Source organism: Capricornis sumatraensis, chromosome 9, assembly GCF_032405125.1.
Source record: "Capricornis sumatraensis isolate serow.1 chromosome 9, serow.2, whole genome shotgun sequence".
Taxonomy (NCBI): Eukaryota; Metazoa; Chordata; class Mammalia; order Artiodactyla; family Bovidae; genus Capricornis; species Capricornis sumatraensis.
The window spans coordinates 68,411,230-68,431,772 of NC_091077.1; the positions used below are offsets into that span (position 1 = coordinate 68,411,230).

General features: G+C 46.2%; 1 protein-coding gene across 3 annotated transcripts in view; it reads left to right on the plus strand.

The window, feature by feature from the left end:
- The first annotated feature begins 1,059 nt into the window (after nucleotides 1-1,059).
- Nucleotides 1,060-20,543, plus strand: part of CYFIP2 (cytoplasmic FMR1 interacting protein 2) — a 109,626-nt gene continuing 90,142 nt past the window's right edge. For 2 of the 3 annotated variants that reach the window (XM_068981260.1, XM_068981261.1), the window contains exons 1-7: nucleotides 1,060-1,176; nucleotides 2,960-3,049; nucleotides 11,179-11,256; nucleotides 12,766-12,867; nucleotides 15,098-15,279; nucleotides 17,084-17,180; nucleotides 18,153-18,281. In XM_068981260.1, the coding sequence (XP_068837361.1) occupies nucleotides 1,060-1,176; nucleotides 2,960-3,049; nucleotides 11,179-11,256; nucleotides 12,766-12,867; nucleotides 15,098-15,279; nucleotides 17,084-17,180; nucleotides 18,153-18,281 (795 nt within the window). The remainder of the gene's footprint in view (nucleotides 1,177-2,959; nucleotides 3,050-11,178; nucleotides 11,257-12,765; nucleotides 12,868-15,097; nucleotides 15,280-17,083; nucleotides 17,181-18,152; nucleotides 18,282-20,543) is intronic. The other variant, XM_068981262.1, reaches the window with a different exon arrangement.

The following is a 20,543-nucleotide window of genomic DNA, read 5'->3' on the forward strand; positions in this document are numbered from 1 at the left end:
ATCATGTTTTATTAATGTTTTGCATATGCTTTAAAAAATGAGTTTTCTGTTTGCTGAGTGCTGAGTTCTTAAAATAGCAGTTAGCTCCACATAGGTAAGTGCTTTTTAGAACCTCTTCAACTTCAATGTCTGGCAAAGTTCTCAGCAAAGCCGCTGTACTCTGCCAGGGTTTGAGACACAGAAATATCCATCTCCGGCTTATTTGCTTGGTGTAGCTCACAAAGAATACCATACTTCTAGGCCAAGGAAGACAATGGCTCTAATGTTTTTACAAATCAGGTTAAATTCTCTGGAGTCTGAATTCTCTGATTCCCAGCTTAACTTCAAACTCTGGTTTCAAGTTGATAATCTTTGGCACTCTTGATAATGGATATTTGTGTTATGCAAGAATTGAAGAGTGGAACTGATAAATATCTCCTCAAATAGCAAAAACTGGAGGTTGACTTTGACCCACATCTCCACGTCAGGCATGACTTGAGGTCCTTTGCTTCTGGTCTCTGTGGTTGCATGGGCATCACGTAACTTCCCTGAGCCTTGGTCTTCCATCAGTTATGTGGATGTGATACCGCCTGCCATGAGAGGATTGTGGTATGAGGTTCAGTCGAAGCAACAGACATAAAAAAGTACTTTGTAAATGTCAAGAGGGCTTCCCTGGTGGCTCAGACAGTAAAGAATCTGCCTGCAATGTGAGAGACCCGGGTTTGGTCCCTGGGTCAGGAAGATCCCCTGGAGAAAGGAATGGCCACCCATTCCAGTATTCTTGCCTGGAGAATTCCGTGGAAGTGGAGCTTGATGAGCTTCAGTCCATGGGGTCACAAAGAGTCAGACATGACTGAGCAACTAACACACACACACACACCCAAACTGTAAGGATACCCTTAGATTTCCCACACAGGTTGAGTAGCAAGTGGAAGGGGTCTCAGTGCATGTTACTTACCTCCCTGGATGCCCTGGAAGAAGCCTGGACAGGGGTGGCCTGGGAAAAATGTTTGGAGGCCCCTGAAACTCTCCGTTTCCTTCTCTTGCATCCCCTCAGCACGGACAACAGAAACTGCAGCCATGACCACCCACGTCACCCTGGAAGATGCCCTGTCCAACGTGGACCTACTGGAAGAGCTGCCCCTCCCTGACCAGCAGCCATGTATCGAGCCCCCACCTTCCTCCATAATGTACCAGGTAAGTCCTCCCAGAGCACCAGGACCAAGATGAGGGACTCAGGAATTCTGGGGACCCCCTAAGAGGCTTTGCCCTGCAGGCAGAGGGAAGGGGGCTGCCTGAATCTAGAAGGTGAAAGGTTGTGAACTGATAAAGTCCCCGCTGCAGTGGTGGAGCTGAGTGTAAGAAATAGATTAGCTAGTAAACGAATACCAGTGCTATTTCTCTTCCCAGAGGAAGGCTTGTTGATTTGTTCTGACCCCAAATACCTTCCCGGCTGTTCTTGCTGTGGCACCAACCAAGGTTTTGGCAGCTCTGACCTCATGAATTAAATATCACCATTAAAAAACCCCTAGAGCCTGCCTGGGTAATTACTTTTTCTTCGTGTATGTGAGAAGAGATCTTCAACTCCCCACAGCCGATAATGGCTCGGGAAAGCTGGTCACAGTTGTTTGCTTTGCCCAAAAGAGGCAAGCTCGTGACAAACTGTAATCAGGTTGCTCAAAACTGTGATCCCACCGGGCATGGTGGGAAGGGTATTGGTGCAGCCGGAGTCAGCCTTGCAAACAGCCCCTTGTCTGAGTGTGCTGGGCAAGTATACCGTGTTAAGGAAGAGTAAGTTAATTGTAAATTTTTAGCATTCTTGCTGTATTTGACCTTTTGAAAGTTCTGAGACTGCTAAATGAAACTAAGAAAAAATGTGTGGTATATTTCTAATTTCATTCAATGGCTTGATTTATTAAGCACATGCCTGAAGGTTCAACTCATCATGTTGGTTTATTCATATTGTCTAACCCACAGTAAGTTTTTAATTATGTAAATATCATTTTATTATAAGCAATACAGCTGCTGCTGCAGCAAAGTATAACAAATAAAAATTTCCCTGAAATTATGCCTGTATATACATGCATATATACATCCACACATCTTTTTACCATTTAGATATATAGCTTTTTTTAATACCAAAACAGGATGGTAAAAGCCTCTACGATTTGACTTTTTAAACTTAAAATTTATCATGGGTATTTTTCCTGATAATACTACAATGCTACCATACTATTTTTAACCAGCACATAGTACCTATAAGCCCATTGTATGGATATGCTATTATTTATTTAGCTTTTTGCTGTTAATGGACATTTGGATGGTTTCCAGTTTTTTTACTACAAAAATTTACTGCAGTTATTATTCTTATACAGAGGTATCTGCACCCTCTGGCAAATATTTTTGCAACAACGAGATGAAAACAGTGTATACCTTTCCTTTTCTTTAGAATCGTCACCTTTAAAAACATCTTTAAATTTTTAACGCAATTTTTAAAGGTTACTTTTCATTTACAGCTATTGAAAAATATTGGCTATATTCCCAGTGTTATACAATACAACCTTGAGCCTATCTTACACCCACTAGTGTGTGCTTCCCACCCCACCATTTTGCTCTTCCCCTTCTAGAAAAAAAACCACGAGTTTTTCTTCTATGTCTGTGAGTCTGCTTCTGTTTAAAAAAAAAAAAAAATCTCCACTTTTAACAGCTATTTAGGCTTGTATAGTTTAAGTTTTTACTTGTGAGGCTCTCTGGGTGAACCTGATTACCCATGGGAAGCAGATGCAGCCCCTGTGTGTGGCCCGCTTCTGCCCAGTGGAATGCAGGGTGGGATTTCTCGGTGGAAGATGAAAGGGCAGTGTGGAGATAGATTTCCCCAGAGAACTTGGGCCTTGGGTGGCAGCAGTTTATTTCCTGGACACCCAGCCATCTTGAACCTGTTTTCCAGCCACTAAGTGTTCCTGTCCTTTAATCCCTGCAGGCTAACTTTGACACAAACTTCGAGGACAGGAATGCCTTTGTCACGGGCATCGCAAGGTACATCGAGCAGGCTACAGTGCACTCCAGCATGGTAAGTCTCTGTGGCCCGCAGGCGCAGACATAGCCCCTCCTTGTGGGGGCAGGGGCTCAGCTATTCCAAGAACCCACTGCCTCAGAAGGATCCATCTCCTCAAGCTCTTTTTCCCGCCCCACCCATCCCCTCTCCATGCCTTGGGGTACACTGGTCTGTATCCTCCAGCCTTGCAAATCCTGCTCACCTTTGGGGCCCAGCTCTCTTCCCACTGTTGGCTTTCCTGAGCTTCTCTCTGGCTTTGGAGTTAACAGTTTATTAGGTCTTGCCTTGTTTTGTACTTTATAGATTACTGGCTGTGTGGAATTTTGGCTCTTGACCAAAAAACAAAGTTTCTCAAAGTTTTGGAGTAACACATTCTTGACTGGAGGAAGCTGGTGGCCTAAATCATTCACAGACAGGGGCCAGCAGTTTGATGGGTCTGTGTCTGACCCACCTGAGTGGGTACCTTTCTCCCTTTGGCTTTCATGATTTCACCCTTGTGCATCACTGGCATTTAAAGAATTCAGGGACTTCCCTGGCAGTCCAGTGGTTAAGACTGTGCTCCCAGTGCAGGGGGCACAAGTTCAGTCGCTGGTTGGGGAACTGAGATCTCACATGCTGTGCACATCCTGACCTAAGACTTAAAATAAAAAGTTTAGTTTCTTTAAAAAGAATAAAGAACAAAAGAATTCCATAATTTCTCATTCACAGGCTCTGCCTGCCGCTCAGTGGACCTTTCTCACTATATCATCAATAGCCTAAACCCTTGTCTCACCACACCCTACCCATTCATTCAATAAATATTGTGTCCCTGGTACTTGATCAGACCCTGCTAAATGCTGAAGGGTTGGGGGGCGGGGGGAGGCACGGCGTGTATGCAAGGACAGATGGGGGTCTTAGTTCTCAATGAATCAAGTGGGAAGTAGACAGACTTAGCATTTTTTGAACATTTTCTGTGCAGGTATTTCGAATGCATTGTCGATTAATCATCACCTCAACCCTGGGAAGAATGTTTTATTACAATACCCATTTTATGGATGGGGAAAAGTGAAGTGAAGAAAAGTGAAGTCACTTACTCAGGGTCCTGCCGCTGACAAATGACAGAGCTAAACCCAAATCTATTTGACTATAAAACATGCTGTAGACAAGTCTTTGCAAACAAAAACGTACAAAGTTAAAGATGTACAAAGACATGGTGAAAGTTCAGAGTTTTTAAGTGGCCTTGAGAGGGTCAGAAAAAGCTTGTTGCACGAAGTAGCTTTTGAGTATAGCTTTGTATACTTTGCACACATACACACATTGTAACTATATGTGTATATATATTTACATATATGTATATTGTACTTTAAACTGTGTAAAATTCTCTCATATGCAATATCATTGGAGCCTTATTACAGCCTGTGATTTGCAAAGAGATCATTATACACATTTTAGGGATGAGAAAACTGAGACCTAGAGAGGTTAATAAGCAGGTTGCTCATCATCACACAACTAGTAAATCACAAGGTTGAACCTAGAATCCTGGACTTACGATTCCCAGCTCTGACCTCCGCTGACCCACCCAATTAGAATTTTATCTGTCAGAGAGAAAATGGGGAGGGCATACCAGCTGGCAGAAACACCCTAAGGAGAGGCTCAGAGGCAAAAGTTTTCAGAGATTGCCTGGGTTGGAACTGTGAAGTACATGTAGGGAAATTCTTGGTGATATTCATAACAAATTAGGTGCATAGAGAGTGTCTTAGTTTGCTAGAGCTGCCGTAACAAAATACCACAGACTTAAATAGCAAATTTATCTTCTCCTGTTTCTGGAGACAAGAAATCCAGTATCAAGGTGTCGGCAGGGTTGGCTTCTTCTGAGGCCTCTCTTCGCCTTCTGGCTGTGTCCTCTCGTGGCCTTTTGTCTGTGTAGACACATGTAAGGTGTCTCTCTGTGTGTCCAAATTCAGTCAGGTTGGATAATGGCCTCATGTTAACTTAATCATCTCTCTAAAGACCCTGTCTCCAAATATAGTCACATTCTGAGGTCCTGGGTCTAAGACTTCAACATATGAATTTGGGGGTGGGGGGATGACACCAGTCAGCCCATAACAGGGCTTTCATTCATTTAATTAAAAAAAAATCAGTAGCAATAGACAGTTTTCATTAATGAGGAAAATGTGAACAGAACTACACTTGAGAAATAAATTTCACTTGTTAGTTTTGTGCAGAACGAATGGTAAGGAGGCATGAGAGAGGCAAATAGATCAGTTGAGATAAGGTTATCTACCCTGGAGGCGTCAAGGGCTGGATGAGGGCAGTGGCCTGAGGAGTGGCTAAGGGGTCAGGGATGTAGGAGGCACTGGAGGGCGACTCTGCCTGGCTTCACAGTCTGCTGGCGGCCGGGGCCGAGGGGAGCTGGAACGATGCTGACTGAGGTTTCCTGAAAAAACCAGGTCAGGGGCACCAGTAGCGCAATCAGAGGAGGGGCCAGTTAGGAGAGGGATTGTATTCCTTTTCTGTTGCTGCTGTACTGATTATCACAGATTTGGTGACCTAAAATAACACAGATTCACTTGCTTACAGTTCTTTTGGTCGAAGTCTGACATGGGATCTTAAAGGGTTAAAATCCAGGTGTTGGCAGGGCTGCATTCACTTCTGAAGGTGCTGGAGGAGAATCTGTGGCCTTGTTTTTCCAGGTTGTAGAGGCAGCCTGCTCTTTGGCTCAGCACCCTTCCAGCCAGCAGTCACACCACTTCAGTCTCTGCTTCCATCCTCACGCCTCCTGCTCTGACCCTCTCACCTCCCTTAGGACCCTTGCCACCACACTGGGTCCACCCAATAACCCAGGATAACCTCCCCCTCTCAAGGTTGCTAGCTTCATGCCATCCTTTTGGTATTGTTTCCATAGGTCCTACGGTTTAGGTTGCAGACATCTATCTGGGGGCCACTATTCTACTGATGCAGGGATCGTGTTGATAAGGTTTTAGGCCAAGTCCAAACTAGGGTGCACTGCGGATGTTCATGGATAATACCCAAACCTCACTTCCTCAACAGTTTCATCCTTGAACCCTGCTCAGACTTTGTCTAGAGTAGCTTATCAGCAGCAAGAGGCTTCATTAGATGTTCCTCCTCTTGTATTACTCCTGCCCGCACCGGGGCAAGGTGAATCTCTCAAAGGCAGGATAGCCAGAGAAGAGAGGAAGAAGAGGAAAAAGTGCGTAAACCATGTAATTGACCAGCTACAAGGAACAGTCAAGGGTTCTTTGCTGGGAGTGAGATGGGGGCCTAGTGTCCAAAGTTAAGTGCTGAGAGATGCAGTCTGCCAGAATCTGAAACTTGAACTGAATTCACATTGGGTTAAATTATGGAGAAGGCAATGGCACCCCGCTCCAGTACTCTTGCCTGGAAACTCCCATGGGTGGAGGAGCCTGGTAGGCTGCAGTCCTTGGGGTCGCACAGAGTCGGACACGACTGAGCAACTTCACTTTCACTTTTCACTTTCATGCATTGGAGAAGGAAATAGCAACCCACTCCAGCGTTCTTGCCCGGAGAATCCCAGGGATGGTGGACCCTGGTGGGCTGCCGTCTACGGGGTCGCACAGAGTTGGACACGACTGAAGCGACTTAGCAGCAGCAGGATGGACCTACAGGATCTTACAAATGTAAAGAACTTGAGAGATCCTTAGTCTTGCAGCTGTAAACCTGGGCTCCACATTGAAATCACCTAGAAAGCATTTAAAAAAAAAAACAAAACAAAAAAAAACCACTCATGCCTGGACCCCTCCCCCAGAGATAAAGATTTCATTCCACTGGAATCCATCCTGGGCATCAGGAGTTTTCAGAGTTACCCAGGTGACTAATGGGTAGCCAGGTTGAAAACTAGTGATTTAGGCCAGAGAGCTCCAACTTCTGGGTTCTAATGCCTGGAGATCTGAGGTGGAACTGATGTAATAATAATAGAAATAAAGAAAGAAATAATAGAAATAAAGTACACAATAAATGTAATGCACTTGAATCCTCCTGAAACCGCCTTCACCCGCTACCTTGGTCCATGCAAAATTTCTCTTCCCTGAAACCAGTTTCTGGTGCCAAAAAGGTTGGAGACTGTGGATTTAGGCCAATTCTCTGCCTCCAAATGATGAAACCATGACATTTTCCAGGTAAAAGGTGGGTCCAAGCAGAGCCAAGAGCAGAAGTCAAATTCCCTGAGGCTCTATCCACCACACCATCCTGACCTCTATATTCCAGGCATGATTATACAACTAACCTAACTGATGGTCAGCTGAGCTGTCCACAGGGCAGAGTCCATAGCATTCTTGTTCACTGGCCTGTTCCTAGCATGGAGCACTGAAGGGGAATGTGTGAGTGCTCAGTGAAAGGTTCAGTGGGTGAATGAGTGGGATACTAACACCTGTCAGTGGGCAGCTTGATGCTAATAATTAGACACATGTTCCCTACACGTTACTGTCACTTCCCTTTTCTGACACATGTTCTGAAGCAAAGGCAGCAGAAGACCCACAGACTTGGTCTTGGTTCTCTCTGGTCTCAAGGACAACATGTTATTGATTTAAAGAGTTCTCTAAATTAAGAATTGAAAGTGTGACTCGTCAGTGACATTTGCCGTTGAAAACAAAACTATAAAAAGGAATAAGCTTCAAATTAAATCTGATCTTGTGCTAGCAAGATATTATGAAATAGATGTGATGTGTGGGATAAAAAATAAATGAGTAAAGGCTCATTTTTGTATCAGTGTGAACATTTACAAAAGAGATGGCCTAGTAATACTACTTTTCAGTATATTTTTTGAGATGTCCTTCATATAACATAAGATTCACCATTTAAAGTGTATACTTCACTATTTTTATGGTAGATTCACAATGTTATACAATCATTGCCCCTGTCTAATTTCTGTCATCATGAAGAGAAACCCCAAACCCTGTAGCAGTCCTTCCCAATTCCGCTCTCCCACAACCACTAATCTGGTTTCTGTTTCTATGGATTTGATTTTTCTGAACAGTTCATCTAAATGGATCACATAATAGCGGCCTTTTGTGTCTGCTTTCTTTCACTTAGCATAATGTTTTCGAAGTTCGTCCATGTTGTAGCATGGATCAATACTTCATTCCTTTTTACAGATGCATACTGTTCCTCTCGGAGAAGGCAATGGCACCCTACTCCAGTACTCTTGCCTGGAAAATCCCATGGACGGAGGAGCCTGGTAGGCTGCAGTCCATGGGTTCGCGAAGAGTCGGACTCGACTGAGTGACTTCACTTTCACTTTTCACTTTCATGCATTGGAGAAGGAAATGGCAACCCACTGCAGTGTTCTTGCCTGGAGAATCCCAGGGACGGGGGAGCCTGGTGGGCTGCCGTCTCTGGGGTCGCACAGAGTCGGACACGACTGAAGCGACTTAGCAGCAGCAGCAGCTGTTCCTCTGCATGGCTGTATCACATTTTATTTATCCATTCATCCACTAATGGACAGTTGGGTTGTTTCTGTTATTTGACTATTAGAATAATGTTGCTGTGAGCAAGTGTGGAGTTTCAGTGTGGACATATGCTTTCATTTCTCTTGGGTGTATACCTCAGAGTGAAATTGCTGGATCATATGGTAACTCTGTGAGTTAACTTTTTGAGGAACTGCCAGACTGTCTTTTCCCTAGTAATACTCCAAACTCTCTTTACAGATTGCCTAGTGTGTATGTATGTTTGTGTGCTTCCCTGGTGGTTTAGTGGCAAAGAATCTGCCTGCAATGCAGGAGAGGTGGATTTGATCCCTGGATCAGGAAGATCGCTTGGGGAAGGAATTGGCAACCCACTCCAGTATTCTTGCCTAGGAAATCCCATGGACAGAGAGGCCTGGCGGGCTATAGTCCATGGGGTCACAAAGAGTCAGACACGACTAGACCGCAACTGTGTGTTTGTATTCTATTCAGTTCTCACAAAATTCTCTAAGGTTGTTTTCATCATCATTATACAGATAACTAAATGGAGAATTTTAGGTTAAGTGACTTCGTAAAGGCCAAAGGGCTAAGAAGTGATGAAGCTGGGACTTCAGCCCTGATATTTGGACCCTGAGTTTAGGGCTCTTTCCACTGAAGCAGTTACTAGGTGAAGCAGTTACTAGGTGAGGTGAGTAATCAGATTCATTTTTCATGCTGTTGTTAATTTTACCATCTGCTCTGTATTATTTTTAAAAATCTTAATCTTGATCTTAACCATCTTCCTGCATATGAAATAGCAACATGGGCTGTTATTAAAATGCAAACATTATAGCACTATGTGATACGAAAAGTGAAAGCTCCCATTTATCCAGCCCCACAGAAAGCTTGCTCCTCAGAGTCTTGGTATGTATTCCACCAAGATATTTTCCAATCAGTTCAGTTCAGTCGCTCAGTCGTGTCCAACTCTTTGCGACCCCATGAATCGCAGCACGCCAAGCCTCCCTGTCCATCACCAGCTCCCAGAGTTCACTCAGACTCATGTCCGTCGAGTCAGTGATGCCATCCAGCCATCTCATCCTCGGTCGTCCCCTTCTCCTCCTGCCCCCAATCCCTCCCAGCATCAAAGTCTTTTCCAATGAGTGAACTCTTGGCATGAGGTGGCCAAAGTACTGGAGTTTCAGCTTTAGCATCATTCCTTCCCAAGAAATCCCAGGGTTGATCTCCTTCAGAATGGACTGGTTGGATCTCCTTGCAGTCCAAGGGACTCTCAAGAGTCTTCTCCAACACCATAGGTCAAAAGCATCAATTCTTCGGCGCTCAGCCTTCTTCACAGTCCAACTCTCACATCCATACATGACCACAGGAAAAACCATAGCCTTGACTTGATGGACCTTAGTCGGCAAAGTAATGTCTCTGCTTTTCAATATGCTATCTAGGTTGGTCATAACTTTCCTTCCAAGGAGTAAGCATCTTTTAATTTCATGGCTGCAATCACCATCTGCAGTGATTTTGGAGCCCCCAAAAATAAAGCCTGACACTGTTTCCACTGTTTCTCTATCTATTTCCCATGAAGTGATGGGACCAGATGCCATGATCTTTGTCTTCTGAATGTTGAGCTTTAAGCCAACTTTTTCACTCTCCTCCTTTACTTTCATCAAGAGGCTTTTTAGTTCCTCTTCACTTTCTGCCATAAGGGTGGTGTCATCTGCGTATCTGAGGTTATTGATATTTCTCCTGGCAATCTTGATGCCAGCTTGTGTTTCTTCCAGTCCAGCGTTTCTCATGATGTACTCTGCATAGAAGTTCAATAAGCAGGGTGACAATATACAGCCTTGACGTACTTCTTTTCCTATTTGGAACCAGTCTGTTGTTCCATGTCCAGCTCTAACTGTTGCTTCCTGACCTGCATATAGGTTTCTCAAGAGGCAGGTCGAGTAGTCTGGTATTCCCATCTCTTTCAGAATTTTCCACAGTTGATTGTGATCCACACAGTCAAAGGCTTTGGCATAGTCAATAAGGCAGAAATAGATGTTTTTCTGGAACTCTCTTGCTTTAATCTTGAAATCAATCATGTCCAACTCTTTGCAACGTCGTGGACTGTAGCCCACCAGGTTCCTCTGTCCATGGGATTTCCCAGTCAAGACTACTGGAGTGGGTTGCCATTTCTTTCTCCAGGGGATCTTCCCAAGCCAGGGATTGAACTCACATTGGCAGGCGTATGCTTTACCACTGGGCCACCAGGCAAGTCCATACAATAATATATTATACTTTCATAATTTTTGCTCTTTTTTTTCAAGCTACCTGCTATGCATTCTGTTTGGCTGCTTGCTTGCTTTCTTGCCATCTGGGACAACTTTTGCCATTGGAACTAGTGGGTCTGCTCCACCTTTCTGAGGTGGCTATCTGTCTTTGAAAAGTGTGTCCGGCTGATAGAGCCATGGGGTGACTGATGAGGATCATTTAGGCCAGTGCTTCTCAACTTATTGTGCACCTCAGAATGTGAGTTCCCTGGGGATTTTATTGAAATGCAGATTTAGATTCCAGAGGCCCAGGGAGGAGCCTGAGACTGCATTTCTAATAAGCAACCCCCCACCCCAGGCGATGCTGATGCTGCTGGTTCAGAGACCACACTGTGAGTCCAAGGATGTGGAGGCAAGGGGAGCTGTTGAGAAGTCTTGTGGCCCTGGAGTGGTTTCTCCCTGTTGAGCATGTTTTGCTTTTCAGAATGAAATGCTGGAGGAAGGGCACGAGTATGCAGTCATGCTATACACCTGGCGCAGCTGTTCCCGGGCCATCCCCCAGGTGAGTCCTGCCCCAAGAGGGACGGCTCCTCCCTCCTCCCATCCCCATCCAGGTTACTGACCTTCTCCAGGCGACAGGCAGTGAAGCGGAGTCTCTTATCCAAGGGTGCTCACTGAACACGTGCAGAGAGCATCCCATGAAGCTGACGCCAACTTTAAAAAATTTCTCATTATCCTTTTATTTTGAAAGCTGTATATGCTAACTGTACAATACCCAAACCACTGCAGAAAGGTGTAAAGTAGAAAGCAAGTCAGCCTCACCCTCTCCCTCCACCACCCAAATCCCCACCTCCCACCAAAGCGTAATCACTGTGAACCCTTTGCGACATGTTCATCTGACTCTCTTTCCTCCCACAACATGAATATTTCTGATTACTATTTTGTAAATTATTGTCATTTACAAAAGCGTGTTGTTTCTTATTTATATGGTTCCACCACTTGCTTTTTTATACTTCGTTCTTTATAGCTGACTTTTTTCATGTTAACACATACAGATAGTATTTTTATCATTACCATATTATATTCATGGGTCCCACCATCACCAAAGCAATAAACCCCAAGTGTGTAAACAGAAACCATTCCTCTCCCTTGCTCCCAGTCCTAACCCCCAGAGGGAACTGCTTACTAGCAGCTTTGTTCACACCCTTTCAGAGTCTCTGTACCTGTATTATATATGGGCACACCAGCACACGCACTGTTTTGTGTTTTATTCAATAAAAACAAGATTAAATTACCCTTACTTTCCTGCAGCTGTTTCCGCGCAGATTTATGGTAGCAACCTTTCCACGTGAGGTCAGAGATCTGTCCCATCAGCCCTAACAGTTACATTAATGATAGTGCATCGTATTAATACTTTATCCACTTAATCATTGGCCGGTGGATGTTTAGCTCGTGCTGCCATTTCCACAATTTCTAAACAACAGTGTGAAGCATGTCCTTGTGCTTATTACCCTTTGCTAACACTGGTCGATGACCTCTTAGCAGCCTTGTGTGCACATGCTGTGAACACACCTGCCACGTGATTCTGATGTGCCGAAAACCCTTAGGCAGAGAAAATGGGCTCCTCACCGGGCTCCGGTGTGGACAGCGGCTTTGCCCCGAGTGCACTCAGAGCCATAGACAGAACATTCTTCCCTGCTTAGACTCTGACAGAGGCCCCCTGGGGTAGCACTGAGGGAAAGATGGAAGGAGGGAGACCTCGTAGATGAACGTAAACGTGCGTACAGCACATGGTGGGGGCCTAGAACAGACTGTGGGGGAAGAGGGCTCTGTTCCAGGGACCAGCTGGTTTCCTTCCCGCAGCCGATGTCTAGGGAGCAGTCCTGCCTAGAAGCACTGACTCTTCATCAGGGCTGCCCCCGCCTCCTCTTGCTCCGTAGCCACCATATCACTTCTCATCCTAAATGAAGTGCATTCGAGAGTGAAAACGTGCCCTATTAATAAGACAGCAGGTGTGAACCAGGACTGCCTGGGCAAACCAGGGTGTGCGAAACCCCCTGTCTCCCTGCAGGTGAAATGCAATGAGCAGCCCAACCGAGTGGAAATCTATGAGAAGACGGTAGAAGTGCTGGAGCCTGAGGTCACCAAGCTCATGAAGTTCATGTACTTTCAGGTGAGGGGTCGGGGCGGGTCTGGGCCAGGACAACTGAGAAGGCCTCCACCTTCTAGACACAAGGGTCTGGATTTCTGTGCCGTGTTCTTCATTCATTCTACAAAACACTGTCTAGTGCCCCTGACCCACCCCAGGGTGAGCAAGACAGACAAGCACCCTCCCTCCATACAGTTCACATCCTAGTGGGCAAAGGAGAGTATTTTGGGTGGGAGGAGAGACTGACCATAAACCATACACAACAGAACATGTGCTGTGAATAAAGTGCAATTAGCAAACCTCTGGCGTGGAGGGTGTTTGCGACATGGATGAACCTCAGGGCCAGCCTCCAGGGAGGTGGCGTTTGAACTGTATGATGTGAAAGAGGCAGGCAGGTGACGATCCAGGGGCAGGTGATCCAGGCAGAAGGAACTGAGAGGCAAAGGTCCTGCAACCTCAAGAAGCATGACGGGTTTAAGAAATGGAACGAAGCCAAGGAGGCTGCGTAGTGAGCCGAGGGAGTGAGAAAAGGTGAGGCTGGAGAGGTGAGCGGGGGTTCACTGATAGAGCATTATAGCTGTGAAAAGAACATGGATTTTCTTCAAGCATTACAGGAAGCTGTTGGAGGTTTCCAGTGACATGATCTGATCAGAGTGTTGAAACAACGTTCTTGCTGCTGTGTGGCTAGTGGATGGGAGGTGAGGGGCAGGTGTCAAGGGCGAGGGAGTGGAGGTGAGGGGAGAAGAGCAACAGCAGGGAGACCGGCTGGGAGGCCAAGAAGAGCAAGTGTTTAAAGGAGGAAAAGAGAAAAGATGGCCAAAGACTCCTGTGAGTGACAGGTAAGAGGGCAAGCTGGTTATCATGGTTTCGTTGGAAGCCATTCAGGAGTGCAGGCTGAGCAGTTTAAGCCCACCCTGTGCCTGGGTGGGAGTCCTGCCGTGCACCCTGTGCCCTCCATGTGTTCTACATGTATTTATGAGCCTCATAAGTAGACGTGCAAGCACTGGCCCAGGCTCAGCCCTGCGCCCAGCTCTGTGCTGGCCTCCTGGAAGTGGTGGGGAAGATGCAGATAGAGCCTTGAAGGCAGAGCAGGCCAGGGTTCTGCCACCTTCTGGCTGTGACATTCAAGTCATTTCAGACCTCTGACACCTTCAATATTCCCACCCTCTGGAAAGAATGCCCATTTCACAGGTTTTCTCTAAGGATAAATAAGGTTCATTAGTAAAGAGCCCTATTTGTAGAGCCCTCGCTACAGAGCAGGTTTACTAACTCACAGATGCTGTTATTAGCATCATGGACCTGCCTTCAGGGGGCCTAAAAGCTCTTTGGGAAGACAGGTCCAAGAGAGCAAAACAACCCCAAAATGAAGTAAGTACTAAACTGAGGGCCTCCTGATAAGATGTATTTAGAGAAGGGAGGCTATGGAGTAATTGAAAACCCCTCTGTCCAGTACACTCACCAGTAGCCATGTATGGCCGTCTACTTGAATTCAAATTAAATAAAATGTAAAATGCATATCCTCCTTGGCACTTGCATTTCCAGTGCTCGGTTCTCACATGTGATGAGTGGCCGTTGTGTTGGACAGTGCAGATACAGAACATTTCCATCACCCTGGAAAGTTTTGTTGGACTTACACTCTGGAAGGAGAAAGTGGCTTGATCTGGTTTTTGAAGGTCTCCCTACCTCTTTTCCTTGCTTTATTTTTGTCCACAGCTCATACCACCTTCTGATATAGAGAATTTATTTGATATTTTGTTTTCTGTAACCATCACTAGAATATAAGTTCCTTTGGGTAGAGACTTTTTTTTCTGTTTTGTTCCCCACTTTACCCCAGGGCCAAGAATGATGCCTAGCACATAGGAGATCCTCAATAAACAGCATCTATTGGATGAACGGAGCTCTTTCTCTGAGTGTCCCTCTCACTGTCCATTGCTACCCCCTCATTGTCCAGTGCCTGCACTGTCCTAAGTGTTAGAAATCACACATGAACAAGATAGCAGCTTTCTCGGCAAGGAGGGGGTGAATAAATTCGTTGGTTTGGCTCACTTGGGGACAGGTTCTGGGCTTCCCTCTAGAAATCAGCTTAGGATTTCAGGACTCCTCTGAGGAAGACCTCTAGGCAGTTTTGCCTTTCTCTAAAAGTCCAGGCTCTGAGTAGAGCCCCCAGGGAGCCTTGACCAGCTCCCAACCAGGGAGCTCAGCGAGCCGCCCCACCAGGCTGCCCAGTCCTGACCCGCCGCCCCTCTGCCCACAGCGCAAAGCCATCGAGCGGTTCTGCAGTGAGGTGAAGCGACTGTGCCATGCCGAGCGGAGGAAGGACTTTGTCTCCGAGGCCTACCTCCTGACCCTGGGCAAGTTCATCAACATGTTTGCAGTCTTGGACGAGCTGAAGAATATGAAGTGCAGTGTCAAGAACGACCACTCTGCCTACAAGAGGTCAGGGCTCCTCTCCCTCCTCCGCCCCACCTTCCTGGGCAGCCAGCTTGTGGGAGAGAGAAGAGACCTCCTAACAGGCTCAGAACCAAGCTAGCCACTCCACAGACACAGCAGGGTTGGGTCTGCCTCTGTTTCTGCAGCTTAAGGAATAAGATACAGAGCTGAGCTTTGGAGAACTGGGTCTTGGCAGGGTTTTCAATCTCAACGTGGAATCAAATCCTCATTTACCCCACCAGTGGAGCAGCATTTTCTGTGTCCCATGCAGTCTGAGATTATGATTAATATAATCCTAAAATGGCCACAGGAGTCATTCTCTGCAAGAATCAGAAAGCCAGTTCAAACTGCTCATGTGAAAGAAGAAACTGGGTTGGCTCCCAGAACAGAAAAGTCCTGGTCTACCTGATCCAGGTACTCAGGTGATGCTGTTGGTCTGGTTCCCTCTGCCTCTCAGCTCATCTTTCCCCAGTGACCACTTCGTTCTCAGGCTTGTGCCCTGTGTGGCCTCTAGCAGTGTCCCTCCAGTCAGTGTAGCAACCCCAGTTCCTAAGGAAGGAAAGAATGCAGCTCCTTGCAAATATTTTGCAAAAGCCCCAAGAAGGATTGTCCTTGGTCCAGCTTGTTCCTGTGCTGATCCCTCCATCAGACACTGTGTATGAATGTGTTGGGGTGGTGCTGATGGGAGGGGTGCCCACCCTTGGGGTCAGTTGAGGGTCAATGTCAGCTCACAAGAAAGAAGGACTGAGAGTTGGGGACAGGTCATTCCTCTCCAGAAATGTGTATACAGCCACCCCAAAGTGGGGGAGTGCAGGTGAAAGTAGCAAATCCACCTGTGTTGCTTGAGGCTCAAATAAGCTCCAAGGTGTCCATACATGTCTCTTGGGAAGAGTTTGCTGTGTCACGATGAAGAGGGCCCCTGTCCTTGAACCACCTCCTCTTGGGGCTCCAAGGTAACCAGAGAAAGCAGACAACAGACTGATCCTCACTGTTTTATCCTCTTGAGTGAACTGAAACCTGTCAGTATCCAGAAGACAGAGCCCCATTCAGAAATGGCAATTTCAGAGATTCCATAGGCAGCTCGTGGTACAGTGTCTTCCCCCAAACTCTCCCCAGATCTGGCCAACTCCTGCCATCACGGCCACAGCTGATGTGCTCTGGGGACTGGCTGGGACGTTGCTGTGTCTTGTCCGTGTTCCATGGTCCCTGGTGACACGGGCTGCACCAACTCCACCTCCAGGTCAGGCTAGAGAAGTCCCAGGGCAGTGGTTTCCTCCCTTCAAGACCCACTGTGTTCCCCACACCCATCATCACCTCAGTCCCATCGGGTTAAGTAGACTCTTGCTTTCCCTACAATGTTTAGAAACATTGAGGTTCTCCTATAAACAACATCAGAACATTCAAAAACAGAACATTCTGCTGCCTGTGATTCTTCCCCATGACCTACCGTGTAGTTTTGCTGGAGGTCACTGTGAGGCTCAGGATGCCCGTTTCAGTAGGTCCTACCACCTTGGTCTGGTTGATGGGATGCTAGCTACTCTTAAACTTGCCTAGTCTTTGAACTTCAGTGCATTCTTGCTTCTTAATTTCAGGTACCCTTATTACAGGGATGCAAACAGCTCCAAGTGAAATGACTCCAGAACAGGCTCTCCTTCGATGTTAGAGTCACTTGTGCCATTCAGAGCCCTGCAACTTCGGGGATAGTGTATCTGGGTTAGCTGGGAGTGGGCCCTGGCTGGGTTAGGTGGGAGCTGAGGCCCAGCTTAGGCCGGCTATTCATGAGCATCCCTCTCTACACCACCCTGTCCAGGGCAGCGCAGTTCCTGAGGAAGATGGCTGACCCCCAGTCCATCCAGGAGTCGCAGAACCTGTCCATGTTCCTGGCCAACCACAACAGGATCACCCAGGTGATGGCAAACCTATGTCAGTCCTGACCTGGTGTCCTGGGACGCAAGCTGGGGCCTGGAGGTTGGGGGACCCACAGGCAGAGGAGCTCCATACAAATCATTCATCCCCTCTGCTCTACTCAAGCTTTAAGCTGCAGATTTAAGTGTCCCTTCCCAGCCACAGACGGCCCCTTCACCCTCTGCAGTTTGTCCTTAGAAAATCTTCTAGCCATTGTTCTGCCCTGGTATAGGTTGGTATAGGTTGAGAGCTTGGGTTCTGGAGTTAGACTGCCTTGTTTTCTCATCTTGGACCCTCCATTGCCCTACTGTGAGGCCTTGGGCAAGGTCTCAGCCTCAGTTTCCTCATCTGTAAAATGGGGCTGTTTAGGATTGCAGTGAGAAATAAATGAGATACTATAGCATGTAGAGCTTAACAGACAAGCACATAAGAAGATGTGGTTATAGTTACTGCCATGGCTTTCCCAGGTTATTCCCACTCAGCGGTGTGTCCCTTTGGAGAGAAGGGGCCTGGGATGGAGACCTCAGGTCTTCTTGTACAGGAAATGTCTTTGTACTGCCAAGTCCTATACTGGGAGATGCCTGCTGGCCCATTTCTCCTCCACTGACCTGGGTCTTCCCACTATCATCCTTGGAGACATTTGGGGCTCAGTCCACACACACCCTCAAAACTAAGCTGAGATGATCACAGGCCGATTGCTATAAAGCTGAACTGCTTTTAGTTCAGCCAGAGAAAGCATTTCTAACCATGAGAACTGCCAGGAAGTACAGTGAAGGCCCCTGCAAGCCCTCGGTGATGTGCGGCAATTCTGACCAACCGCTGTAGACACTGAGGAGAGGTTGCAGGCTGCCCGCCACCTGGTGTGGTCCGCAAGGCCATGCACTGCCCCAGGGCCCAGCAGTGAGCCACCCTGGGTGCTGGAGGTGAGGAGGATGCAGGACAGCGGCTAACCAGAGGGGGGCGCTGCTGTTTAGTGTCTCCACCAGCAACTGGAAGTGATCCCCGGCTACGAGGAGCTGCTGGCTGACATTGTCAACATCTGCGTGGATTACTACGAGAACAAGATGTATCTGACCCCCAGTGAGAAGCACATGCTCCTCAAGGTACAGCTCCCTCGGTCATACCCTCTCACCTCCTTCTTATTTAAAATCATTTTTAAAAGTTATTTCTTTCTTCTTTCTTAAGGATGAGGGCAGATCTTACTATACAGAAAGTTTTGTAACCAATTTTTTCCCTGTGATATGTTGTGTACCTTTCTAGAGAGCATTAAGACTATGTCTACAATGTGACTTTTAATAGTTACCTAGTATTTCATTATATGGGGCCATTGTCATTTAACAAATCCCCTATCATTTGGTATTTGTTTGCTAAAGTGCATTGAAACTCTGTGGCACTTTGTGTCCATACTCTTGTTAAGTCAGACATCCTAGAGGAAAATTGCCAACCGAAGGGGAAGGCAAAATCTTATAGCTTTTACTATATTTTGCCAAAACAGTCATGTCTGTTTCCTCAGTTTACATGTTTCATTTTTAAATTATCAAGTGAGGTTTATCATTGTAAAAATTCTGAACAGAAAAGCATAAAAAATCGAATGTCTTATAATCTTTCCACCCAGAGATAACACTTTTAGCATTTTGATGTCTATCTTTCTCTTTTTTTTTTTCTGTGCTGATGTATTTTCAACATATGCAGTTTACATAAATTATGTATGTGTATTATTTATCCCATTTCATTAAGTGCATTTGGAATAACATGCAGCCCTTAAATAATGTTGTATGGATGAGTTTCCATTTCTTTAGCCATTATTCTATCCTTAGCTGCTTAGATTACTCCTAACTTCTCTCTGAAAACGAAGGCACTGGAATGAATAATGTTCTCCATATTCTTTATACACACTGCATCTCCTTTTTTCTTTCTTTCTTCCCTTTCAGAGTTCCCCTGGTGATTTGACTTTTTCTTCCTCTCCATGTCGCCTCTTATTTCAAGAATACCAACCCTGTTGGTGTTCCCTTCTTTACATTTCCATAGCATCTCGAGGAAGGTTGCAAGAGAGTGTGGCTTTGTGACTCATTCACTCTGGTTTCCTCTGCACAGTCAGAAATTCAGAGAAGTCACCCAGAGTTCAGCAGCCTCTCTCACACCAGTGCTATGTCCAGGCAATTACCACAGCTCTGCCCAGAATTGTTGCTTCCACAAACTAGGTTACTAAACCCCACTTCACCAAGCATCCTTCCATGCTGCTATCAGATTCTCAGGCTCTTCATTTCTCTTGCCTGCTTTTAATCCTCCCACTTCTTTGCTTCCCAGGCTTCTCCCTCTCAATTCTCAACCTGGCCTCTTGGAGTTTTGCAGTTTCCAAGCTCTCTACAGTGTGTTAGTAAACTCAGATGCCAGCAGGGGGCGCCTTTCACCTTAAATGGAAAAGTCTGGCACACCCCCTGCAGAACCATGAGTACCCATCCTCTAGCCCAGTCCCTTAGGTGTCAGGCATGACTAATCCCCCGTCACATAGCAACTGCGAGCTGAGGAAGCTGCTTTCAGCCCAGTTGTTCAGGCTCCCTCGGGCTTGCTGTACATTTGACAAAAGGAGCAAAGTAAGCCAGCATGCAGGAAACTATTGGGTTGGCCAAAATGTTCATGCTAGTTTTCCATTACATTGTATGGAAAAACCCAAATGAACTTTTTGGCCAACCCAATATTATATGGACTGGAATGTTTAGAATCAGCCTGTCAACCTGCCTATAGGGCACTGTCAGCAAAAATGTGTTCTTTTTGTTAATGAAGTCAGCAATGAGATTCCTTGGGAATCTTTGTTGTAGTTTCCTTGGGGAAAGGGGTGAATAGTTTCACATTCGTTTACCATCTAGTGAGTATGCATCAAGCGGCCACAGTGTTTGCCAGGGCCTGGGGATGCAACAGCAGCACCACTCAAGTCTTTCTCGAGGATCTAAGTGCATACACGTTGCTAGACCCCGCTTCAGATCCTATCTCTGCAGCTGTGTCTAACCTCTCTGTGTCTCCAGCTCCTCATCTGTAGAATAAAGTTATCGTATGGAACTTGACTCATAAGATGGTGAGAATTAAGGATAATGTCTTCTAAATCCCTAAGCACAGACTCTGGCCCATGGGGAGGACTCAAGAAGTGGCCACCACAATAATAAACGAAAGAGTCCTCTGCATGTCTTCACAGAAATCGAATTTCGGATTGAGATTAGTTCTGCGTGTCCTTCTTTGTGGCGACACATGGGTTTTTGTAATAGAATATGTCACTACAGGGGACGTGGGTGTCCACATGACTACATCTGCTTTTTTTTTTTTTTGGTTTTTTGAAACGTTTCCAATGGATGTGACTGGCTTATGTCTCT